This window comes from Phalacrocorax aristotelis, chromosome 4, assembly GCF_949628215.1.
Source record: "Phalacrocorax aristotelis chromosome 4, bGulAri2.1, whole genome shotgun sequence".
NCBI classification, from domain to species: domain Eukaryota; kingdom Metazoa; phylum Chordata; class Aves; order Suliformes; family Phalacrocoracidae; genus Phalacrocorax; species Phalacrocorax aristotelis.
Window position 1 is genome coordinate 50862665 of NC_134279.1, and position 27446 is coordinate 50890110.

General features: G+C 38.5%; 1 protein-coding gene across 7 annotated transcripts in view; it reads left to right on the forward strand.

Moving 5' to 3' along the window:
- MTMR7 (myotubularin related protein 7) overlaps window positions 1-27446 on the forward strand; it is a 50679-nt gene that overhangs the window by 12224 nt on the left and 11009 nt on the right. For 5 of the 7 annotated variants that reach the window (XM_075091383.1, XM_075091388.1, XM_075091386.1 and 2 more), the window contains exons 2-8: window positions 6478-6600; window positions 7693-7855; window positions 11678-11835; window positions 13386-13514; window positions 16919-17053; window positions 22114-22246; window positions 27053-27174. In XM_075091383.1, the coding sequence (XP_074947484.1) occupies window positions 6478-6600; window positions 7693-7855; window positions 11678-11835; window positions 13386-13514; window positions 16919-17053; window positions 22114-22246; window positions 27053-27174 (963 nt within the window). The remainder of the gene's footprint in view (window positions 1-6477; window positions 6601-7692; window positions 7856-11677; window positions 11836-13385; window positions 13515-16918; window positions 17054-22113; window positions 22247-27052; window positions 27175-27446) is intronic. The other 2 variants (XM_075091387.1, XM_075091385.1) reach the window with 1 other exon arrangement.

A 27446-nucleotide genomic window follows, 5' to 3' on the forward strand; every position in this document is an offset into this window, starting at 1 on the left:
TAGGCCATGCAGTCAGAGCTTATTCAAGAAGTAATCTGTACTAAAGACAAAACCAAATTAGTCTACAGGGATATTTTTAGGAATAACATTTTGGCATGCCAACTTTCCTGAACACTTTCAGGGTCATATCTTTGCCATTCTTCCTTAGGTGGGAGTCCCATTGAAACTGGTGGGTGTTGTGCAGGAATAAAGCTTTGACCCATGCTTCTCCCTAATATGACATCTTTTTCTTGAATGATCTCCTGGCAACCCTGTTTGTAAGTCATTTGTCATGTTTATTCCCTGAGTAAAAAGTGCCTTCCATCAGATTTTAATCTGCATTCCCTTTAACTTCTATTTTTGCCTCCTTTTTTTCTGTCATCTGTGTTGCATTGAAAACAGAGGTCCTGGCCAACTTTATTTATCCCCATGTAAGGGGTTGCAATCATTGAAATAAACCTCTTGGCAGTCTTTTCTTTAAACCTAGACAACCACAGTCCTCAGACAAAAATAAATGGCAGGGGCAACAGCTTCAAATAAATTACTGAGGTTTTTACTTAGATGCCACTCTCCAGACTGCCTTGGCTAATCCTTTCTTTTTTGCTCCTTGAGTGCTTTCAGCTCTCAGCTTTACAGACTGGTTTTGCTCTTTTTTTATTCTTTACCTAGTGTTTTCTGACTTGCTCTCTCCCACCAGCTGTTAATTCCAGGCATACACACCACACACATGTGCTTTGCTTTTTCCTAATGTGTGTCAGTACATACAGTACATACACGATTTCTTAGGTTCTCTAATAAAGTCTGCAGTAGTTTTGATGAAAAAATGGGGCACTTTCTGGAGAAAAAGTAGGAGACAAATTACTACAGTGTCTTTTTCTTATATTGAATTTAGGGTTTTTTTACTGTTAATGCAGATTTCTCAGTATGCTATTGCTTTTTAGATAGAAAAACACAGCTTCTTCCAAAGCACTACTGCAATGTGTGTTCCTCTCTTGTGGAAATGAACATATTCCCATTCCCTCTAGATCATTTAAAGACACTGTTCGACTTGGCTTTCTTTCCTGATTGGGAGGGTGGAGAAGAAGGAAGAAGGCTCCTTCTTTGAATCTTTTGATCAGCAGAATGAAATCTAAGATTGAGGCTAGCTCTATTTTACATATATGTGTATGTGTTGCCCCGAGTGAAATATACTGCTTTTTTCAGAAAGTTTGAGTAGCTGGAAACCAGGCAGAAGAAATATACATGGAGCTTAGATAAAAACAATGTAAATCCATGCAGGAGGTAATGTAGAGAGTTTTTAGAACAAGTTCGTGAAAGCTTAGAGACCCTTACTGCTCCTGAAGGCACTTTGTGCCACTTAAATCAGAACTGTGGATTTGAATCCAGGTAGAATTTAGGCTCAAGCAGTTCCCTTTCCCTTTGGAAATGGTGTTAGATATGATAAAGTGGTTCTTGAGGCAAGTTATTGAGAAAAATAAAGCAGGTTTACTATACTACAATCACAGATTGACATATATAATGTGAGAACTAGGCAAGGTTAATCCACAAATCATCCTAATTTTTATCAAGCCAAATTTAGAGGTTCTCACTAATTTTAACTGACTCTTACTGTTCTCTTTGAGGTCAGCAGAAGTAAGGGCTAGCTAAAACTTTAGTCCACTGCATTGTCTCACAAACAGTACTTTTTACTTGTTGAGCCTGGTAGGAGAGCTCCTTCTCAGTTGTACTTAACCATGCTGCAGTACTGAAAATCTGAGAACCTCTTGTTAGAAAGCAGAAAACATGACATTTTGGATAATGTGGTGTGTCACAAAAAATTATGTCAGTGTGAAAAATTCAGTATTCTCAAATAAATAGAAATTGCCAAGCGCTCTGCTTAACCAGAGCAAAGAAACAGGCAATTGGACCAAATATATCTGTGTTTCTGTACAAATGAAGTCTGGAATGAAAAAAAGACAAAACTAGAGTTATTGGTTATAAATGAGAATGTTGATGTAATAGGCATGTTAAAAACTTAGTGGAAGAAAAGTAATCAACATGACAGGCTAATACCAGTGACAAATTACATGGGAAAGACAGGTAAAGTCATGCCTGTCAAAAAGCAGAACTTCTTGTCTTGAAGAAAACTTAGAGTCAAATCTCATAGATTAACTATGTCACAAAAGCAGAGTGTCCCTACAGCTTGTATTTACAAGACTAAATAGGAAAAGTAGAGCTGTAGCAACACAGGACTGCCGATTTAGGACTGTAGTACTGACTGTCCTACCTAAATGGTGGCATTGCCTATGACAACGTAGACAAGATCAAACAGCCACAAAGGTGGGAAATGCAATAACAATGGGAGACATCATTTACCGAATTGAGATTACATAAATGGGCTGGGGGGTGATTCTGAGTAAAATTTTAGGTTTTGTAAATGATTGCTTATACAGAGGCTGTTTATCTGAAAAAGAAGAAAGTAATTCCAAGTAATTCTAAATAGCTCTAGGACCTGGTCTTAAACAGTGACAGAAAAAACCTGGATCAAACTACAGCTAAAATCTCTGCGTGACAGCAACTAACGTACTTAGATGCAGTATTCTTGAAATAGCAAAAAAAAAAAAGGGGGGGGGAATCTCCCATGGCAATGTTTAACTTCAAAGATGAAGCTACATGAAAATGTGAAAACTGTTTAAAAAGAAAAAGAGCCAAAAATTAAAATGTTTATAGGAGTCATGAAGATTGTTTAAGTATAGGAACTCACTGCAAGCCAACTTCCAGAAAAAGGCTTTAAAAGACAAAAAAAACCACCATAAAAAGCCACAGCTGAACAGCAGGCTGAAGGAGTAAGAAGAGGATGTCTCTTATTAAAAGGACTTATTTTTTTAGAAGTAAAAGGGCTTTCTTTAAGTTGAAGTTGTGCCTAAATGAGGAAAATAAAGCATAAACAAGTTAAATATATAAACATATATTATATAAATATAATAACATAGGCCAAAAGAGGTTTTGAAGAACAACTTGGCAAAAACGAGTAGTAAAGCCATTTCCAAGGTGTCTTTAAGTATGTAAAATCGTGACAGAAAATCTACAGGACTAGTAAATGATCAAAGTAGGGAAGGTATTTAGGGGCATACCCCTTCTGGCATATTTCTCTGTCAAGAACATTTCAGAAGATTTGTCACCACTAAAAGCATTATTAGAAGAGATTTCAGAAGAAACTGGCAACAATGAACAGTAAAAATTACCAGGACCAGACACTATCAATGCAAGTTAAAAAAAACCTAGAGTACAAAACTGTCAAGCCAGTAACAATGGCATAATGCTTAAAAGTTTCCTGGTCTGAAAAAAACGGAGATGGTAAATATGACATCTAATTGAGAAAATTACTAGGAGCTGCAATACCCCTTAGATCCCCTTCTAAATCATTAGATTTATGGATAAGGATGATAAAAAGGGGAAGAACTGTCATAGCTTTCATAGAGGAACACAGAATCTCTAAAATTTCTTTGAAAAAGTTACTGAACATATGGATGAGGGAGATCCACTTGGTAGAAGCTAGTTAGTCTTCCAAAGCTCATTTGAGCATGTCCTTCATCAAAGGGTCTTGAAGAAACTGAAGTATCATGGGATAAGAGATAAGGGCCTCTGAGTAATAACTAGTTAAAAGATAAGAAGCAAATAGTAAGAATATATTGTCCATTTTTGTAATGGAGGGAAGTAATCACTAGAGGTCCAGCAAATCTGTAAAGGCTTGTGTTGTTAAACTTACAAATGTTTTGAAAGATACAAGGAGGGGAGGAGATGTCAGAGATGGCAAAGTTCACTGATAGTACTTAAATTATTCAGGGTAGGAGAAATCAAACATTGCTTTAGGGGTTTGCAGCAATGTCTCATGATGCTGATGGACAAAATTAATCATTGATAAATGTAAACTAATACACATGGGGAGGTCTTATGTATGCAGACATGACTTGGAGTTACAACTGCTATTTCTAAAACACATTTTAAAAAATACACACACACACACACACCCCCCTTCAGTAGAGGACACAAAGGCACAAGCAATGTTTTAAAAATGTTAAAAATTGAATAGAGAACAAAACATCAAATATCACCATTCTGCTACACAAACTTGTTGTACACCCAACTCTTGAATGCTGTTTGCACTTTTGGTCCCTTTTCAAGAAATGGACCTCTTGTAGGATAATCAGAAGAGTGGAAGAGCTTGTCTGGAATAGGTTCCATAAAGGTCGCAACTACATAAAGTTGGGGTTTCAGCCTGGGAATGAGAGGGTGGAGGCAAGGACCTGTAACAGCATGTGTGGCACAGGGAAAGTAAACGAGGAACAACATTCCCTGTTTACAAAATTGTTCACCGAATGCACGGTGCACCTGCCATTGGCAGCAGTTAGAAAGCAAGCAAATGGATGTCTACTTTGCTTGTGTTTCATGGCCTAAACTACCTCAGCTTGTAGGGTGGTACCTGGGGGTGATGGTTGCCTTGTGCATGATCAGAGCCTGTACAGCAGAGTCCTCGTTGGCTGGACTGCAGTGTAGTACCTTTCTTGTCCAGACAAACCTCTTTTTTTTTTTTTTTTAATCATCTCTCCTCTCTTACAGCTCCTCTTTTGCTACTACTGATTGCTTACTGGGTTAATGCTGTGTTTCTTCCATTCCTCATCACCCAATATGTGACCTCTGAAGTAGATGGTCCTGGGAAAAGACTTTATCCATGCTTTCTAGCTGTTTTGTTTTTGTTTAAAGCATATTATAACTGGCCTTGAGGGAGAAGACTTGGTTTTACTAATCGTTTGATTTTAAGCATTTTGCTACCAAACTGGCTTATTTTGGTTTTAAGGATTTCTTTATTCCTATTTTTAAAATAGTGTAATGTATTTGGAATACACATTGTAAACATGTAATTCTTAGGTGCTGGCATCATTCTGTTTCTGGTGTGATTTTAGTGGAGTTATTTCTGCAAAATGGTGAGAATACATGGCTACATCCCCTCTCTGAGAGCATTTTAGGAAGTTTCTGTCAATCTAATCTGGAATTTCTTCACTATTAAAAATAAAATTTATTTTGCTGATCCTCATATTCTTTTTCCTTTGTCCTTGTTGCACCTAGTTCTTGTTTTCAGGAAGTTTGTGCAAAATTACATTTGTTTCAATGCAAAAGTCTTACAGTCGTCTTTAATTTAGTTCTTTTTCCCTCCTCTTCCATTTCCTTGGAGCAACATTTAAGTCAGCTTGTATACCTCAAACACAATACTAGTCCCTTTTGATTCTAATGGGGGTGTATCTCTTCAAGAGTTATCAGCCTCAAGTCCTGAAAATAACTAGGTGTATAAAAGAAATTTTAAGTCTTGAGTGAAGAGTTGAAGAGAGGATGTCGAGATTAGCCAGTGTGTTGAAGATTTTTTGCAGCAGTGGGCAGGCTGCATAGGTCTGTGCTGCTGCTTGCGTGTAAAGCATGCCTTCTGGTGCAATTCCAACATTATAAAACCAGAAGAGACCATTTTGGTAATTTACTGCAAGCTATATGATGTTGACTATCAGCATTCCTTGGTTTAACTTGTTTGAACTAGGTATGTTTTTAAGGAAAACCTGCTAGCTGTAGTTTTAAAATTGTTGGAGTAGGAAACCTGCGAAACCCTTGGTAGCAATTGTTAACTGTTTTAGGCAGTTTTTATCCCATTTAATACCCACCTTGTTGATTTTTTAATTGTTCTAATTTCTCAATCAGAAATGCCATATAATGTCAGCTAAATGCCTGTGACACATGCCATATACAGAATATTAATGGTGTACAAGCCGCAAGCTGGTTGTCTGAGAGTTAATAACATGTTATGGACTTGCCTATTGTCAGGAGTGTAGCAAAGAGAGAACATGCATTTTGTGTCCAATGAGGCAGGGCAGTGGATGTTAAGTCCTTGATTCCCCTTGAAAAGTGACTGAAGGCAAAAATTTCTGGTGTGACTGCTGCTGTCAGCCTTAATAGCAGCATAGGGACAAACACTGAAGCGTTTTTTTGAACTATCAACAGAGACTTGCCTGGGAGCCTGAGTGAGGCCTGCTGAAGAGAGGCACTCTACCACTGTCACCTCCTGCTTGTTGTTATTTTTTAGATTTAGCTTCCTATGTATCACTGAGAATTCTGGAATGGCTTGAATAGACAACATGGAGCTAGAGTTTAGCTGAAGGCCAGGCTCTGCCTTGGTATCCCAGGGTTTTGGTAAGGTGAGATAACAGGGAAGAGCTCCAGTGAGAAATTGTCTTTGGAAGTCTTTGCTAACAGATTTTTGGATACAGGGGTACCACAAGATGGGGAAAAATGAATACTAAGGTAGATCTGGAAATAGATCATGTAATATAATCATCTTTTTTCGTATGGTCATTTCATATGGTACTGAAAAAAACTTACTTTGTAATGGATAAAATGTGGATGCTGAGATCTTACTATGGCAGGCTATGTCATAGCCTAATAATTTCTTTTTTTCTCTATCATTTCTTTGTATAGGTGGAAAATGTTCGGTTACTTGATCGTTTATCTTCAAGAAAAGCTGCACTGGGAACCTTGTATTTAACAGCTACCCATGTTATATTTGTGGAGAATGTTTCTGAAACTCGTAAAGAAACCTGGGTATGAATTTTTGTTTTTTTTCAGTTAGCTGAAAGTGCACGCACTTTATTGATGGTAATTTGAAAATAACTTGCAAAACTGTTTAAACATGGTAAAATAGTTCATATGGATACTTTTATAACTTCAGAGCATGTAAAATTCCAGCCTGGTAATTTTTGAAAAATTTTCAATGGATTCTGGATGTTGCAACACAGTAAGAGGGGTAGAAGGATGTTCACTGTATGAATACCAGATGTGACTGGCCGAGGAACAGCTGCTGTAAACTACAGTGTTGCTTCTATCATCCAGGAAGAACTGAGGAGAAATGCTTCAAATGTGAATTGCTACCTTGACTCAGTCAGCTCTTGCCTCTCTCCATAAGTGCTGTGCTGGATCAGTGATTTTGTTTTGGGTTTGGGGCTTTTTTTCTTTGTTTGTTTGTTTTGTTGCTGTTGTTGTTGGGGTTTTTTGCCCTCCCATAAAGTAGTATTTTGAGTTATCTGTTTTGGTAGACCAATAAAATATGTTGCATATAGGTACATATACAGCTCTGGTGTCATACCATTTGAGAGTCTTTTATGAAGATTTAATTATGAATTATGATTCTTAATTATGAATCCTTTGTCCAGTTTGTACTAATTATTAACTCTGTCCTCGTAATGTTTCATCTCATCTGATGCAGGACTTGCATTTATTATTTATTTTTTTATAATCATATCAGGACTACCATTGTGCCAATGAAGAGGCCCAACATTTTAGCCTTGTCTAACTGATCCTGGTTCATCTTTTCACTGTACAGATAGATGGAAAAAGCTCCTTTTCTGACAACTGTTAGCTTAAACTAAAGCAAACAAGCAAAAAGCTTTGATAATGTGACCGGGCTAATGTTTGTGCAGCTGAAACACTCCAGAAGTGCTTCTTTGTCTGTAGGCAACGTATCAGGCGCTGCTTGAGCCTGACTGGAGATAGGAACAAAACTACAAAAGGAGGAGTGTGAGGGTTTTTTGAAATAGTGGAAGCTACTGTGCCTGCCCTGGCACATAATCATGAATAATTATTTTTCTTCCTAACAATTTGAATCACTTGACATAAACATTTTAACTTCCCTCGCAGGTTCTTCACAGCCAAATTTCCTCTATTGAGAAGCAGGCCACCACTGCCACTGGTTGCCCGTTGCTGATCCGCTGCAAGAACTTCCAGGTCATCCAGCTGGTCATCCCTCAGGAACGAGACTGCCATGATGTTTATATATCTCTGATACGTCTGGCACGACCAGGTATGAGAAGGAAACTGGCACAAAAGTCAATCCTCACCCTGAAGAGGGAGAATGTAATGGAAGAAATGTAGCTGTGCATCTTTGCACTTTGCAGTTTAAGGAAAAAGGCTTCATCAGAGATGTGTTATGAGAGTAAAGGTCTCTGAGCAGACAAGCATACTAAAATAGTCACTTATGGAGCCATGAAGAAAGCGTGTTATAACAAGCAGTTCATTCCATAAAGTATGTCGTGAACTTTTGTTGAAGATAATACTCTAGGCCATCACTGGCCATAGAATACATTATAATGCTATTTTATGTCTAGCTTGTTTACTGGATGCCTTGTGTCAGTGTGAATTTAGGAAAATACCATTAAATCTCTAAATCCAGGGAATTTTCACTTTCCTGCTGTGACAAAAAAACTTACGATATAATTAGTGGTCATGTCAGGGTCTGAATTTTCCCTTTCTGTGCTGTGCATAAATTTCTAAAAATCAGTGAAAGCTTTTGCAGCAAGTAGTTGGTTTATTCCGCTTAACCGCCTGTGCCTATTATTTTCTAGGCTTTGAATGTACCCTTTTTGAATTTCTGAATTCAGATCAAGTTTCTTCTGAAACCTTTACGCTTTTCAATGAAAAACCAAACATTGCAGCAAAGTCCAACATCTGATCCTCTGTGTTATAGCTGCTTTCCTAAGAACCAGCTGACAAAGCTTCTGGGTTGTTTAAGTGATAACTGTAGAAATACAACACCAACCTCTGTCCTTTACTATTATTTTGACAGAATGCAAAGAAAATGTTTACCACAGTCTGTCCAAAACTGACAACATTGGCTTTAATTTTTATCTTGCTAGGAGAACACCAATTTTACCTTACTGTGGACTTGGCAGTGTTAGGTTTATGGTTGGACTCAGTGATCTTAAGGGTCTTCTCCACCCTAAATGATTCTATGATTCTATTCTATGATCTATTGTGTAGAGGGTGAAAAAATTGCACAGTCAGTCAGCACAGCTACTGAAGTCCATGAAGTACTTTCTATAATTAAGGTAGTAGTAGTAATAATATGCAACTCCAGCAGATGTAACTTGATATGCTAGGTGATGCAAGGTTAAAGTAATCAGAGAAATTTAAAAACAATGAGATAAATTCAGTCAGTGGTTCTGCTGATGTAAATCTGGATTAATTCTACAGGCTGCAGCTGCAAATGTGTTCATGTATGCTGGAAGGAATGCAATTCTGTAATGCTCTTTCCTTGGAGCCAGGAGGAGGTGTGCATACTGCTGTGCACCAGAACAGGACACTGATACAGGTGTGCAGAGTGACCAAGGGAAGAATAACAGAGTAAGGAAGGGAAGAATAGCTATGGACCCCGAATACAAGTTCAGTGGCAGACTGCAATGGACAAGAAGGTTCAGATGAAGAAGATCCAATAAGAGCACCATAGAACTAGCTCTTTGCATAGTTCAGCTGCACAGTAGTTTTCCTTCTCCAGCAAAATACCTGATCTTACTGTAAGGCTGGATAAAATCTTGCTTACTTGAAGTTAGAAGGCTTCAATTGCAAGTTGAGCCAAATGTACCCTGGCAGTGCTCTGCGGTGTCTTTTTGTCTGGGTACAAAGCTGTACTTTCTTAATGTAAAAGTCAACAATACAAGGTACCCTTTACTCCGTGAGGAGAAAAATTGACTCATTCAGGCTCTATTTTTTGTGCTCTGCCATTCATTCCACCATAGCTGAACATAAGTAAAGCCCATCTTGTGTACTGGCTCAATATATTCTATGTTGTCTGATGTCCTGGTTACAGTAAAGGAGAAAATTTGTGTTTGATTTTATTCTTGCCAGCTGTTAATAGCATTTTAATAAGGTCAAGCTCTCAGCTGAATTTGGCCTTTTTGCTTGATTAACCCATTTTGTGAAACAAGCTGACCATAACAGTTATTATAGGTGTAATAGCAGGATTGCAGACACTTATGGCAAAATAACTGTGAAAGGTTAGGGAAGGTCCTAGAAGTGCTGGAGAAGAGCTGATAAATGAGTATTAATACCTTAACATTTTTGTTACCACCTACAGATACCATTGTGTAATAACACTTGTAACGTTGAGTCAGACTTCTGTCATAAATAACCTGGATATATTTTAATAGGTAGTTTTTTAAAGCCTTCCAATGTGCCTGTGAACAGCAGGTCCAGCTGGAAAGAAAATCCAGATGCTTCTGACAACAAAGCAGTAAAAAACAAGAGCTCAGATTGCTACCAAAAGTACTTTATTAAAATGAGCTCAGATTGGATTTATGGATTATACTAAAACTTTATGTTAGCAGATGAGAAATAAACCAGCTGTCTTCCTAATCTGTGCCATGACAGACGTTTCAAATTGGAGAATACAGAAAGAGTTTGAACTGTCAGACAATGTGCAAATCATTCTTTTCTTTCTCCTTACTCACAACTTTGTTGATTTTCAGTGCCTTCCTCACAGAATTAACATGAAGTTTTCTTTCCTTATGTTCACACTTTTGTCTGTGTGTCTATTCAGTCAGTTTAACTGAAATTTTTAGAAGTTAAATATAACTTAAATTACACCTTTAAAAGACATAATCAAAATAAAAGAATGTCTATTGAAAAAGGTGGAAGCCTTGTTATTACTAATATTGTAGTTATTTTTGTTTTTGATATTTGTATATCTAAAAGTTCTTTACTGTAGTGTTTTAAGACCCTGCTTATTAGGTATAGATTATTAGAAAAGAAAGTGTAGAGTTTTAATTTAATGATCTTGTTAAAACTATATATAAAAGCATCTGTGTCCATGGGGAATTATGAAATCAGAGTGGACTCAACTTATGATTTACTTTACTTCAGTTCTAAAGTTCAGGCTTTCTATTGGTCAGAAAGTTTTAAGGAACATAGAGCAACAGGATGAAACATGCCCTCGTGGCCTAACAATATCTTAAGTGTTAATGAGAATGTTAATTTCAAGCTATATGCTGAATAGTTAATCATATCAGTTACAGTTGGCATTTAATGGCAACAGTGTCTGGCTGCCATTGGTCACCAGGATTAAGACACTCATTAGCATAAATACAGATAATACTAAAAAAAGTTAAAACCTCCAGCACCAGCAAAGTTTATTATATGGTGCTTGACCGAGGGTGACAGGTGGCATAGCTACTTAAACGAGTTCACGGTCAGGATGAAATGATTGATGTAACATATGCTATTTTTATGTTATTACAACATCTGTATCATTAATGTCTTTGCTAATAATTCAAGGACAGAATTTTGCAGTCCACAAAACTAATATTTCATTGAGTCTATTGGGAACTTCCCTATTAGGGACAAAGTCTTCTGAGTTAGTTCATGTTTGGAAGCTTGTACTGCACAGTCCATTTTTCAGAGCTTTTGTCTTTGCCACAGGACAGATGTTACGTTACTAAAGGGACTCTAAGCTACCTCTGGCCAGCAAATTCTTTTGCAGAACAAGTGCTTATTCTGGCACGGACTTTAGTTTTCTTTGGATGAAAGCGTATTGTCACTGACATTTTGTCTCTGTGCTGGGGAGGCTTTTACAATTCATTAGAGAAGAGGTCTAGCAGAACAGTATATTTTAAGTAGCATTACTAATAAGGCACGTATATTGCAACATATACAAGTAACAAAACAGCACAGTACTTTCAAAGTATACTTGAAAATAGTTATAAGCCAGGATATGTGCTTTTGTCTAGCAAACCGTACTATTTTAAAAGAGAAACTACAAAAAGGACAATAGCAGATTTTGCCATTGAAGGGTGATTTCAGGATGAGAAATCTGAAGTGTTTTACTGATTTTGTTTGCTTAATTTTTTTTCAGTGAAATATGAAGAGTTGTACTGTTTCTCATTCAATCCAAAATTAGATAAAGAAGAACGAGAACAAGGCTGGAAGCTTGTGGACCTCAATGAGGAATATAATCGGATGGGTATTCCAAACAACTATTGGCAGATTAGTGATGTAAACAGAGACTACGGAGTGAGTTGTTACGATTTTTCTGTTACAGAGGGTGTAAAGTGAATCAGCAGTCTGACTGTGGACTACCGGAGTGCTTAGATGCAGGATCCCTTTGTGCTCAGTGCTGTACACACATGTACTAAGGTGCAGTTCTTCCACTCCTTCACATAAAAAGGCACACAGAAAGGATGTGTCTTTGTTTAATACATGTGGAAAATAAGCACAGAAAACTTGAATACAGTAAGTTTTAAACGTTAATACTTGACTGCCTGGGGAGAAGTTTAAATCATACCTAATGTTATGTTTCTGAGCAAGCATTTTCCTGACATGTAGGGTTATGTAAAATTAATACACAGCCATTTTAAGAAAAAAAAACCTACTTGAAATAGTGAATTTGGCAATATTTGTTCCACACTGGCCATCCTCACAATCCTTTTGAAGTCTCTGTGATTGACTGCTTGTGTTTTTTGCAGTCATCCGACAGTCGTATCTCTTCCTAGCTGCCTGCTCTCCTGCCTAGTTCAGCCCTGTACGATTGAAGTCCCTAGAATTTTAATTGATTGTGAGAAATAGTAACCAAAGTATTTTTGAAGGAAGTTTGTCAACGCACTCCATTGGCTATGTGGCTGGAGGAACATATCCATGTTAAGGAAGGCCTGTGAAGTTCTCAGAGAAGACTGAATGTGCTGTCACGGTTTGTTTTCTTTTTGTGAAAACAAGCGGAAAAAATGTTTGACCTCTTTTAAAATAAAGTGTAGGAAAAATGGCATAATGAAAAATACCCGGTTCACCACAGCAGCATCTGTAACCGTCCTTTTCCTTCTCCCTCATTGCATATCTCTGACTCAGAACTTTCTTCTTTCTTCCTAATTTCTTCCTGGGCATCCTAATTCCTTTAGTCGTCTGAGAAAGTCTCAAGGAGATACTGGATATCCTTTTGATCCCAGCCAGAATGCCACAGGCAGTATCAGGAAAAGGAAGTTAGACCAGGACCTTCTGGGCTTTTTTACAGGCTCATTGAGTTCCTTTCAGAAGTGGTAGGCATTGTTGGGGCTGCTTGCCTTTTGGAATCCTCGTTTCATATGGATTAATTTATTTTCTCCAAGCCCCTATTTTGTCATTATTTTTTTTAATTATAAGATTTGCTGGAAAATTTGGGTCTACAGTCCTGTCCCGTTATAACAGAGGGGTGTTTCAGAACTTCTCCCACTCTCATCCTTACTTCCAAGTTCTGCTACAGAGGAGTCTGCAGTTGTAAATGCAACACTGCTGTACATAATGATGAATCCTTTCTGGTACAAATGTATGTTATACCTGTCTGTTCTCAATGAGGCATGAATTAACATTTGGAAATACACCCCTTCAACCCTGCTGCTTCAGTTTTGCCGTCTGCAAGTTGTAATTAATACTTTCCACCTTCAAAAGACTGTTTTGAGAAATATCAGTGATGTGTATACAGTAATTATGGAATATTTCCTGAGATTAGAGGTCCTTGGTATTTTGGTTTTGCTCTGGAAATGGCTAAAGTTAGTTGTATTTTGTAGACCAAATAAGTGGAGTTCCTTTCACAGGTCTGTGACTCTTATCCTACGGAAGTGTATGTACCAAAGTCTGCGACTGCACACATCATAGTGGGGAGCTCTAAATTTCGGAGCCGAAGGCGCTTCCCGGCTCTTTCCTACTACTGCAAGGATAACAATGTAAGTGTGAGTTTGTAGCTTTGAAGTGTTTTCTTATTTTGGTCTTGCCTTCACACTTCTTCTAGTAAGCTTTCACAAGTAGAAATCAGTGTTTATTGAAAAAAAATTAGCAGATGGGTAGTATAGTCTGGTTAGTGTGGTACACACTAACACTGAAATTATGGTTAGCTCATTAACAGGCATTTAATGCATTCATTTAAATGCAGCTTCATCCATCATTCATGGACTCATCATCCAGCTAACACAAAAGAATGTGATCCCTGTATCACAAGGAAGTGGAGTAGTACAGGAGGTCCTGAAACATGGGTGGCAGAAGAGTGCAGGCCAGTAGCAGGCAGCTTAGCAGGTGATTGGGTGGAGCACAAAGCAATCTGGGATCTGGTAGCCACAGTCTGAGGGCAAATCAAGGAGAAGAAAAACTATACTTGGAACAGTTGCAGAATCAGGAGTAGCCTCTGAAGAAAAGATCCATAAATAGACCCAAAAAGGATGGATGAAAGAGCTACCAAGTTTTGGCTGAGCAGCATGTTGTGGGTTTGTTGAAGAGACTCTCCTTGTCTGTGAGAGCAAGGAGTGCCACCTTCTCCTCTCCTTGACAGATGTTCTCAGGGCTGAGTGAGGAACTGCCTCGCTTGTCTGCAACCATTTGGAAAAAACACTGTACCTGTGCCTAGACTATTTGCATTTCTGTTTATGGCAGCTGAGGTAAAGGAGACCCTTGGACTGAAGGATCCTACGGACTGAGTGTTTTTACATTTGCATCCCAGCCTCCTAGGGACTGGCTTAGCTCAGCTGTCGTTACCAGTTAGGAGGATGGTGTCTTCTGTACAAAGGAAGGTCTCCTTTGTACTCACAAAGCATTTATGTGCCTAATATCTCCTTCTGTTTCAGTCCCAGACTGCCAACTGCATTGAGAGGTCTTTCCTAGTGTGGGGAGATGGTCAGGACTTCCCAGGAGACAGAGCTGGTGTGGGATTGCAGGATGCCTGTAGGGTCTGGCCTGCAGGATGGGAGATAATTCTGTAGCATGTCACAAGCAGGAATCATAAGCTACAGTCTCTATGGAAATCTTATCTTTATAGTGGCCCCTATCATAGGTTTAAGCTTCAGAAGGAAGGAATGAGACATTATTTTAAATCCTTCTTTAACCCTTATTTCATCAGAATTCTGCTTCCATAAACATCTATGAATTTGACAACAAAATAGGAAGATTTAAATAGTAAATACAGTCCCTGTATAAATTGCATATTATCTTTAATATTTCATTAGGGCCAACATTTTCAAAATCAATCACTTTGCATGGTCAACTAAGTCCAAATATAGATATCTAGGGTTCAAAACACTTGGACATTTCCAAATCTCAGTGAAAGAAAAAGTATCAGTGATCAGCTAGATTCCATTATATAGTGATCCAGTTTGGATGACTTTCATGGTTTCAGCCTGAATGTCTTTTTCCCATTGTGGTTGGAGTTCAGATTAAGGTTCAGACCACCAGGATCTGAAGTATTACATTTACTCCTGGATCCTCACCGTTCAAAGGGCTAGGAGGAGGGTTGGGAATGTTGAAGGAAATACCTCCATGTAAGTTTGGAGGTTGGCATGGGTTGCCAGCTAATAGAGTAAGGGGCAGGACTGGGATAAGGTTTGTGATGATAGACATGGAACAACTATGGCCACAGCAGGTTGGGAAGAGGTCTGACGCATGCAGGGGAGATGGGTGCCACTCTTTCGGTCTTTCATACCCAGAACTTTCTCATAGCTCTTTGGTACACCTTATTCTGCATCTTACAGGACCTGTGTGAATATTATAAGATGAAAATCTGGAACTATCTTTTGAGCCTGTGTAATAGCAAAGCATGACCCCATCTCTTGCCCTAATTTTAAACAGAGCCCAAGAATTTTATGGACAACACATGCTCATCCAAACCAGTTGGCCTGGGTCAGAAGGAGGTGATCTTTTAATGGATATTGTGGGTAATGATTCCCACTTAGGGTATCTAATGGTCACTGGGTCAGTTTATCTTCCTAGGTTTGAAGTACTGGCAGTACAACTGTGTCTTAAGCTAGGGCTAAACATGATCTTAACTGCAAGCCTAACTGGACAGACAAGCCATTCTCTCATACTGTTGCCAGCCCCTACCTCCCACCTTTGGGCCCCCAGGATCATATAATGTAATGGGCTCCAGCCCATACTTCCCTGAATCCTAACCTTCATCTACAGCCCTAACTTCAACCTTAATCTGGAGGGCCATATCTGCCTTGTGTATGGTACACTATGAATGAGAGAGAAATGTCTTCCTTCTATTAAAATGGCAGGTTGTGGACATATATTAATATGTACCTTTTGCTTCATGCAAAGGAGGTGTAAGCATATATTAAATCACTGGAATGCAGGCTTGTCAGCAGGAAAGGCTCTAGTTAACTAACAATCCACAAAACTATTAATAAAGTATGAACAGACTGTCACACAATTCAGGATTTCTGTATTAAAGATCCGTATTTTACTGACTAACTACTGATAGTTTGAAGACATGGCGGAAAATGAGCATGTCCCTCTCACAGTAATAAATAATCTGTAGGGCAGTCTGCATGGGTCACGGCCTCCGGCAGGCAGATTCTCTTCATGCTCCTGTTCAGTACTTAGAAAGTGCATGTATTAGCCCCTTGCCCTCTATGAATCTAGCTACCCTCTGCCTAGCAGAAATAAAAACCTCCCTGCTGACCCACTTCACATTCTGTTACTTCTTTCCCAGTTTCATCTGGAGGGCTGATCCTCATGGGTCTGTGGAGAAATTCTCTTGCCTTCTTCAATAGCACTGATTAATAAATATACTCCAGGAGTCAGGCTGCCTGACCCACTTCCCATGCAGTAAGATCTTCTCCAGAGGCAGTGCTAAAAATACACCACCATCAGTGATCTAGCTATGTATTATGCATTTTTGTTTCCTGTACTCATGGTGTCTCAGGCTTTTTAGTAAATCATGTATTGGTGCAAGTCGGGTGTCATCAGTATCGTAACTGGTAAGTGTGAGTGACAATGTGAAAGGACCCATTCTTCATGTTGTATCAGTGTTCTGGTCATTGCGATGTTGTACTCATCACATCCTTTGGAGACCACTTTTCAGGAGTTATTCCACTTTAGGGAAATGCTATATTTAAAATAGCTCTGAAACAGGGATTCAAGATTAGACCTGTGCCAATAGGGTTGTATTGTTTTAATATTTCCTTGCCTTTTAAAAATGAATTTGTTTATTAACCTGTAATTCATTTTACCATTCTGCCCTTCCCATGTAACTGTATGCCTATGCAAACATCTAATGAGCTGATTTTGTAAATGCTTCTGGATACTAAATAATTTCTGCTTAATAACTATGTTGATTTTTTGTTTGTTTGTTTTTATGCAGGCCTCCATATGTAGAAGCAGCCAGCCTTTATCTGGCTTTAGTGCTCGATGCCTTGAGGATGAACAGATGCTCCAGGCCATTAGAAAAGCAAATCCAGGAAGTGATTTCATATATGTTGTTGACACTCGGCCCAAAGTAAGTACATTGAATTTCTTGCACATAGCAGGACTGAATCTGGGCTGAGTACATTAGGGAGGATGCACAGTCCAAATGATTGACCACGCTTCTGATCTTAGTTGCACCTGTGTAACGCCACAGGTAAATCAGGATTTATCAGGGGAATCTTGACTAGGAACCTTGCCCACATTTTTACCTCTTAGAGAATTTTTTTGGTTACACTGAGCTTTTCTCTTTTTTTATTCTTAACAAAATGTTAGGATTCAGGAAAATAACTTGGAATAGTAACTGTTTCCACACACAGAGGAACTATCAGTAGCTATGTTATTGATGAGGCTAGTGAAAAATAATTCTCATTATAAAATTTTATTTACAGTTGTTTGTAATGTTGCAAACTTCTGCCTGCTTATATTAAAATTTTCCATGGAAGATTTCTCTTGCAAGTGGGAAAATTTCAACAACCTGTGTATAAGCCTAAAGAAAGACCATTTACTCAGGTTACAAGAATTGAGGAGACCTTCTTAGAATACCTCCAGCAGTTCTGTGGTTTTGAGAGAGAATCTGAAATATGGTAAATAGTGATCTCAGACACCATATCTCTGCAATTGACTAAAATGTTTGGCCAAGATAAAAGCTTTAGAAAACTTAAGCTGTGCAGAAACACAGAAACTCAGTAATGTTCTAGAAGAGGATGAAAGTTAACAAAATTTGTGTCCAAATTTGGCATGCTAGCAGACAGCTCAAGGTGATGAGGACTAGATAGTCTTCAGTACCTGGAGGTGGGAGCAAGGATATGTTCTTTCTCACACTATCAGAAACTTCCCTGCTGAAGTGAAGCACGTGAAGGAAAAGAAACCAAAAGGGAAAATCTCCACAAAATCCCTTGTAGATATAGGGTGACCTGTAGTGGGGAAAATGAGAGCAAAGGCTTGAGGAAAAGGGACAAAGAAGCTGTTTCAGCATCCTGAGATCAGGAGATGGAGCCTGAAAGGGCAAGGTGGCTAAAGCTGAGAAACATGAGGAATGGAGTGAGGAAGGGCAAACCTGGCAGAGCTGGAGCAGAAACAAGGAGCCTGTCTGGCTGGTGATTGACTGAAGACCTGGGGGCTGGTGGGAAAGTGCTGAGCGCTCACAGCTGTAATGGGAGGCAATAGCCAGAAAATAGGGCCTTTGGATGTGTCATTGTACTTTGTAATTTGGTGATTACTTTGACCTTCAGTTTCCTCTCTTTTATTGGGAAGACGAGGATGGTACCACCTTACTCTTGGTCCTGAAGAAAATGAATTGTGCTGAACCCTGGGAAAGGATTGGTACGACTGTGTTCAGAGCAGGTTTTGGATAGGAATTACAGACTGGCTGCCTAAATAACGCTTGTTTAACAGTTTTCTGTATGTGATAATATTCATAGATTAGCATTTCCTGGCTGATGATATTGGTACTCTTCCTAATTAAGGAGATTGCTCATTGATGGGATTTATTACTAAAGAGTTACTGACTTGGCTATTAATTATGTTTTGCAAGGTAATAACAGGAAGGTCCCATCCTGTAAACTTCTCTGGTAAATTATTTTGGTGAGATACGTCCTGTGTGCAGTGAAAAAATCCTGTACTTTAAGCAGAGTGAGTGAAATTGGCTCACTCAGTCATGAACAATGGCATATTTCCAGCAATGCTGGCTTCTTCAGGAGCAAGTCAGTAGATTAAAACTGTCTGTTTTCATTGAACTTCTCTGGAAAAAAAAAAGTTTCGATGTAAAGAAATTTGTATGCACAGATTCCTTCTTATGCCCCTCTGTGCTACAAGAATGGACTGAGTCTTCTAAAGCTTCTGTGATCCTAGGTGCCAAATCCAGCATTGTTACAGCTGTTACAGTTAATTTTGCAGCTCCTAATGCATGTAAAAATTTAGAGCATGTAGGAAGTGATAGATATCAGTGCAAGCTGTTCCTGGCATTCCTCAGGGAACCTTTAACAAATGTAAAGGTTAGTTGCTGAGTCTGGTGCAAGGTTTCCCATGGCTGTAGGAAGCTAAAAAACTACCTGTCTCTTCTCATCAGAACTGGTTCCTTGCAAAGATGGTGAACACTGATGGGCCAGTGAATTCACCATTCCCAAGTGCTCTTGGAATATGCTGTCCCTCATTGCACTTGATAATCTACAAAACAAAAGCTTTGGCTGTGGAAGAAAGCTTTGCTTCCCCTTTGCTTAAATATACCAGGAGACCATGCACAGAGCTTTACTTAGGCTACTGTCTTTCTTCACTTTCTCCTTCCTCTATGTGTTTACAGAAGAAGCTAATATAAACTTACTGCTTACGAGTAAAACAAATTAGTTCTATAACTCGTTATAACAAGACAGGACTCGGTTAGTCTCCACTTTAAAGAAGATGCCAGGAAATCTGGCAAGTGAGCTGTGTTTCCTTTAGAGGTTGTCTCCTCATATTTGCTGAGATTAAGTGAGGACAGGCACAATTTAGAGAGCTTTGCAACAACTACTTTAAGAGCAACAGATGGAATTTTGGTAGGTGATGTGGAAAACTTGTTAGTAAATATTGTGGCAGCTGCAAAGTTTGGCAACTGACAATATTTAAAATAAATGAGTGTCAGAAAGCCTTGCAAATTTAACCTTATATTTATTTGCTTTTAAAGAGGGCCATTTCAAACTGTCTTAATGAAGGATTTCTGTAATAAAATTGCTCTGTGGCAGAGACATTTAATAGCATTTATTGTACTGAGGATGAGGTCAGTTGGGGGCTTGATGTTTTTCATTTAGGGTTTCAGGGGTTTCTGGTGGTTTAGACTTATGTGTACAGATGTTTCTTCCTGAAGCTATATGATATTACAGAGAAAGACTGCTTCAACTGTTTATATTAGAACACTGGTGTCTACTACGAAAGAGAAAGATTAGGATTCAGTAGATAATTTACATCATTCTAGCAAGTCACACTGAGGACTATGTCCTTAAAGGACATGCTGTTCACAGGCTATATCTTTTTTTTTTAAATTATCTTTCATTGATAGTCAAAAAAACATCAGCAGGCTGCTGGTTGATGGACAAGAAATAATTTTTTTTTTTGCCTTCACTTTTTCCTGAATCGCGTACTACAAACTAAAAGAAGTTTTACGCAAGACTTGGGTAAATTTAAAACACTGGGGTTTTGTCTAGAGTCCTATCTTATAGCGTGGTTCCTTCTGTTGTATCATGAAGTTCATGCAATCTTTCAATTCCTAATGGTAGTCCACAAATGTAACTATGTATTCCTATTGCCAAGTTCTGCTCATGGGAGTGGATGTGCTAGCAAGTGTGAAGATGGTAAAAAAATCCCCTACCTTCACATATTAAATTGGACAGAATAAAAGAATTGAAAAGCAGTCTTGCCTGTCTGCTTATGTATCTAAAATGAAATTACAATGGCATAAAAAGCTTTTAGTCTTTAGCTGTTTCCTTTGAAAGTTAAGAGGTCAAATTTGGTCCATGGAAACCTATTTTGACATATGGCGTAAAGAAGCTAGCTTGTTCGTCTCAGATGGAGCAGACAATCAATCCTACTCAACTGCCTGCATTCGGCTCGAAAACAAAATTGAGTATCAGACATATGTATCTTTGGGGTGGAAGAGATCAGGAAGAGACACATTCTTGTATATCCTGCGATAACATTAGCCAAGTTACTGAAGTATATTATTGCAAGTTTCAGAAGTGACCACAGAAGCAGCAAATCAATAGTACTGCTTCTGATATTGGGAAATAAACTGGAAACAGAGTTATCTGCATAGCCTTTTGTCCCCTAGGCAATGCCTAAGAGAGACGCTGTTTTGATTTTTCATGAGCATTGGCTCTCACTGCAATGAAGATGAGTAATTTTTGTCCAGCTGATACCTCATAAGGTCTCTCCAAAAGCTTTGTTAGTGCCCTGCAGGCTGGATGTGCGATATCCATTGTTATTTAATTCTTACATCTTTCCTGAACAGAAGCTGTTAGTTGTGCTTGGAGGCGTGGAGGTTCTGCCACGTGCGCCGCTTTGTTACTCTTGGGGCCTTCATATTTCTTGGGAAGTTCAAAGGCTCCCCAGCTTTTCAGTGTGCATTTCATAGAACAGCAGGGACTTTGTGCAAAAAGACAATTTCTTTCTGTCGGGCAGTGAGATTTTGCTATTAAAAAATTTAAAAAAAGATAGGGTAATAAAGTAAAAGTACTTAATTCATATCTATCAGCTCTAGTTTTCAGCCCAGAGATCAACATTTGGCATAAGGGGCTTGGCAGATAGTTTTCTTTTCCCCCCAAGAATCTGAAAAGGGTGGGGAAATAAACATTTGAAAAACACTTAATTTTACGCTTGGGAAAACTGAGCTAACGCATCATTTAGTGACTTTCCCATGCCAGGAAGCAAGTAACAGATTCAAAGACAAAACTCCAGCTTCCAGTTGAATGTATTTTTTGCTGAAGCACAGCAAAATATTTGATAGTGCTGCATTGCAGATGAAAATATTTGTGGTAATTTTGTAAATTCAAATCTTTTGTGGTCTTACACAACTAGAGCCAAGATACTATAAACTTAGGAAAAACTCCTTCAACTCTCTCTTCATTATTCCAGGCTTCAAAGAAGTAAGCTGTTTCAACTTTTGGATGATTTGAGCAGTAAAACAGTAATTTGGGCAACATTACAGTGTACATATGCTATGAAACAGTGGCATGGCAGATAAGACACTGCCACCTCCTGGGTATATTCTGCTAGTAAACATAAGGCTGATCAAAAAGAGAGTAGCCTTTAAAAAAACAAATTAAAACCTTTATGCTCTTGCAGAGGAGCCCTACATAAGCTGTGTTTTTTTGTGTCTGACCTCACTAATGAAGTTTCACTCAAAGTGTGTGAAATAGAGGTCAGAGCCTCAGCAACCCAGTGCCCTGCAATAGGCCGTAAACAGATCCCTGATTCCTAACCTGTTGTGTTGACACTGTGATAAATGCTTCCTAATTGTGCCTGATTTAAATCACTCTGATTTATTGCAGTAGACGATGAGCATTGTTTTGAAAAGAATCTATTTGCTACTGGTTTTCATCCAATTTTCCTTAATTTTTTCAGCTCAACGCAATGGCAAACAGAGCAGCAGGGAAGGGATATGAAAATGAAGACAACTACTCCAACATTAAGTTTCAATTCATAGGCATTGAGAATATCCATGTCATGAGAAATAGTCTGCAGAAAATGCTTGAAGGTAATACTCTTTATTGAAAACTAGAGGAAAGATTGATCCTTCTGTCACACAGATCAGGATAACTACTCTGAAATCGGCAGCAGTGAAAAACGTGTATGAAAAGAGGCTTTTGCCTGGTGTGCTGAATGCAGCTGCCTGCTGGCTAATGGGACTTGTGCAATGGGGCATCATCCCAACTACTGGTGGTTTCCTAATTGTGTGAACCCCTTGTTTCATGGGTGAAATCCAGACATCGTTTACTTTAATGACAAAATTAGAGTTCAATACACCTTACTTCTACTACATCTGTTGCGGTTTACAGTTTGATGGTATCATGAAAAAAAATCACTTTGATGCTAGTAGAAAATACAGGATTTTTTTTAAAAGATATGGTTTGATTTTTGTATGTGGTCAATAAGGTAGTCATGCATTTTAGACTGTGAATTTTAATGGAAACTTACCCATACCCTGTATAGAGCATGTCACATCAGATTTATTTATGAAACTCGCAGTCAGTGGGTGGAACTATTCAGCACCTTCATAATCCCATGGAAATTAAAAATAATTGCTTTATAAATACTTATCAGTGTCTAAATGAGCACATTTGTACTGCCATTTAATATTTGGAGTTCATTGCTGTTCAGAGGCCTTCTGGGAAAAGGGTAAGAATAAATAAGCTATCCTTGACCCTTGATGGCTTGTTGATTTTAAACAAGTAGATAGTAAATAGTGCTCACCCCACTCCACAGAGTCTCAGTATTTACTTCATGTATATCATCAACACCTTCTGTCACCTCCTCAATCAGCTTGATCTAGCCATTCTTGACTTGACGCTCTGTCTGTGCTCTTTTATCCTTCATCTGTCTCTCAGCATCTGTATGCAAACGTGAATTTTAGATCTAAGAAGGGCTTGCATTTTCCATGACAGGAGAGCTGTGCTCTGTTTTCAAATAAGAGCAGTTTCTGAAAACCGGCAGTGAAGTGTGATGCAGGTAAAATAGTCGTTTTCTTCATGACTTATTTTTACTTAGTTCCTTGGTCTAAGGGTCTCTGGAAGGAAAACAGAAGGATTTTTAGTTCACTGCAAAGTCTTGTTTGGCTAGGAGAGAGGCCAGGTGAATAAACCTGTCCCTTTGTTCAGCTTAAGACTATCAAAGTTAAAATAGTAAACAAGCCTGGCTGCATGGGACAGTGCTGTGTATTATTTTTGAGCCAAAAGTTCATGACATAGGCCCATGACCCAGACTGACGTGTAACAAGGTAATTTCTAATGTGTTAATACTTCAGGCTGCTTGGGGGGCATAACTTCTTAGCATCTCTTTTTAAATGAGCCATATGCTCAAAATGTCTGCTTTTTTCATAGGTTTTATATTTGCTATGTTGAAAGCTGATATTTATTGACCTGGCTGATAAGATTAGAAATTAGAGAAGCTAAATCAACAATTTCAAGCAGTTGAACTTTCAAGTACTTTTTTTTTGTTTGTTTTGGTTTGATTTGGTTGGGGTTTTTTTTTTTTTTTTCTTTTTTAACAATCTTCTGACTTTCGGTGTATGAGCAGGGCTTTTTTCATGTAAGGAGCTGTGTGGTATTTCTTTTTTTCCATTTGTATCAGTGTCCCTTCATCTGTTTCTCTAGTGGCCTTTCTCTAGTGACCTTGGGTATTTATTACCCAACTGGTGCATACAAAGGGAACCAGAACCAAAAAGTCTGGCAAGAACGATGATAACATAAATTTAATATGGCTTTAAATTTTTATCAAGGAGTACGTAAACATACCTAGGTGAATCTCTAATGTAAAACATCACATTACACTACGAACATTATAAAATAAGTCTGCTGCTCGTGATCTGTTGTGATGTGTTACAACATACATAAAAACCTTTGAAAATATGTGAGGCTGGTGAAAACTGCTCTTAGTTTAATGTGTGCTGCATTGTTGCTTGGAAGTGTACAGCATGGAAAAAAGGACACCAAGACATAAATGGGTCTGATGTGTTGCAGTAGTGCAAGGGCAATTTTATCCAACTTACTGGAATTAAGCAGAAGTAAAGGTTGGAGGATCTTTTTCACACGAGAGACTGCAGATTATTTTCAATATACAATTTTAAATAACTTCCAATGCTGAGGAAATTTGAACAGAACTTGATTATTCAGTTTTCCATTGGACGATGCACTTATATCAGGAATGTGTTCATTTCAATTAAGTTTCTTTAGGAAAAAGCTGGAGAAATTAATTGGTACTTACAATAATGTAAATAATTTATTTCAGTAGATAAAAATAATTTGGTTTCAGCTTTATGATTTTACTGACTAATTCTAGCAATAGTATTTATCTTAACTTTAACATATATGTACTCCTGTATAAGGTTAATTTTTTAAAAAATATATCTGCATTATAAAATGATTAAATTTGTAGGGTAATGAAAATTTTTTCAGAATCTGCAAAAAATGTTGAGATTTGACTGTACTCTGGAAGTAAAATGCATTTCAACATGCTGGAATTTCCTCTCAGGAAAAAAAAATTTATTTATGCTGCCTCATATTGCTTTAGCATACTGTGTATATATATATATTTTTCATTTAAAGAGAGGGGAATGTGAAGATCCTTGTGATAATTTTGATCCTGCGCACAACCTACTTGAAATAATTTTTAATATTAGGAGGAAATGTTGCACAAGGACTTTTCTCAGTAAAGATTCAAGGGCTGACTGAGGCTGCTGTTGGGCGTTTGCGATGGGGTGAGCTTTGCCGTACACCCAGGGGCCAACCAAGACTTGACCCCCGTTTGTTGTGCATGGAGATGATGACCCCACATGCTCCCTGTCTGTATTTAAACAGCAAATATGAGCTTCTCCCCTCATACCAGGAGCAGTAGTTGCTGATGTAAGAGCAGCCCTCTGATCCTTGGACCTCAGTGACAAACCAGCCAGAAAGAGTGTCTGAGGGTTTGGCCCACAGCATTTCCTCCTTCCTCTACCTGTGGCTGTGCTGCCAGAGGTGGGGGAGCTGGCCCAGCATCCTCCTCTGGTACTTTTGCTGGTGAAAGAGCCAGTTTCCACCGCGTGTTCTCTTTCTTCCTCCCCTCCTGGGGAAGGGAGCACCACTGGATTGCTATGAGCTCTGCCCAGGGACTCTTGATTTTCCTGTGCCCAACAGCAGGTGCAGCAGATCTTATTTCTCCAAGGTTTTGGTACCTTTTCTGCTGAGATGGAAATGCCTTTTTCCCTTAGGATAAGCCTCATAATTGAATTTGTAATTGAATTCTGTATTAAGGTCCAGATCGGTAGCCAAAATCATGTGAAATATACAGTGTATGCCTTTAGGACAGTCTGAACTTTGCTCAGTGAAGTGGTCGGTAAATATTGATTCTAATTTGGTAGTGGGAATGAGCAAAGCACTATTTCAGCCTTACCTTGGGCTTTTGTAAACAGAGACAGCAGCTTCAGCCAGAATTCAGCTACTAATTGGTCATGCTTCCATCTGCACAGGAGCATTAATCATGTGAAAAGCTGTTTGCTTTCAGTGCTGCTATCTATGCATTTTTATAAATATCCTGCAAAAATGACTTTTAAAGTAACCATCTGGAAGAGGTCCTATGTACAAAGATTGCAAGACTTCATATGGACACTTTATGCTATCTTGACCCTGAATTAAATGGAGTTCAGATAGTTGGATATGTTCAGATGTGGTTTAAACTCTGACTTTGGCCTGTAAAATTATATTTCATTTACACTGAAGGAAACTAAAGTTTTGCCACTGGTGATAATGGCCGTAATTAACTGAGTCTTTTAGAATATTGCCAGAGGATGAGACACCTACTAAGACATTATTACTTCACAGATCATACATGAACTCAGTAAAAACCATGACCTTTTTCACTGTATTCCTTAAATGTGTTTCACTGGTTAATAGCTTTTCCCTTAAAAGACAGTGTAATTCTACAATGGATCAAAATAAGCATGTAATCTATGTGGTGAATTTAGTATGTCACTCTTGAAACTAGATTGCACCAAATATTGCTGAGTATTTGTTTGCTGCTGGAGTGAGGTATCTGAATTAGATTCCGATTGCCCTTTTTTTTCTTCTGATGTCACAAACTCTGTAATATTAAAAAAAAAAAAAGACACTTGGATACAGCCTAATATTGTAAAAACTGGGAGATTTTTTTTTTTTTCTTTAAACATGGCACAGAGCTTGGAAAGTTTTCAGGAAAATATTTTCCTTGATGAGTTATGGCTTTTCCTCACCATCAGAATAATTTCTGGCTACAAGTGAAGTTTTAATCAGGTTTCGTTCAGGGACAAGTCAATTGCTTTTTCTTAAACACCATCATCCTGTGGTGATGCTGAAGGCTGGGTTTGGTGGGCCTGCTCTTATAGAGCTTCATCACCAAATGTGGCTGGGATGAGGAGGCTGTGGCACAGTTCAGGTGGCTGGCTGCCTGTCCGGCAGCAGCAATCGTATGCTTTCTGTTTCTAAGCCCTCATTATTAAATAGAATATACCCCCCTCAGGGGTTTGAAAACTTCACTCCCAACACAATTTTGGAAAATCTGTGCTGCATAGAAGGGTGTGTTTGGTAAACTGTTTGCAACAGCTTCTCTTTTTAACCTAAATCAACATATTGTGTGATATTTGACCCAGCACCATTTTTCGAATGTATGCTTTCGTGCTTTTTTCCGGTTTAAAGTTGAAGTTTGAGTGTGAAGTAGCCATTCTTTTCAAAGGATGGATATTTGCCACCAGGGGTATCTGAAGAGAGAACTCTTAGGTTGAACAGTCAGTGAAGGCTTAAGGGACTATAACAACTGTACATTTAAGATGTAGCTTATTTTGCAGTTTGTGAGCTGAAATCACCTTCAATGAGTGACTTTCTCTGGGGCCTAGAAAATTCTGGCTGGCTGAAGCATATCAAAGCCATTATGGATGCTGGCATTTTTATTGCAAAGGTAAAGTGTGTAAAATGAGAACAAAACTTGGACTAACCAGATACAGAAAGTGAGGACCAAATTCTCTGCTTGTGGTAAATTCTGTTATCTTCAGTGATGTTTTATCTGAAAACCCCCCACCTTGCAATGCTTCATATATGAGGAGAGATGATTCTTAGGTGCTGTTCTGTGGATATTTTGCTAATATGGTGGAAAAAAAGTGTGTATTCTATTCACCGAAGAGTTCAAATGTACTGAAGCCTCTACTAACCTGTATCTTGTTATGCCAGGTA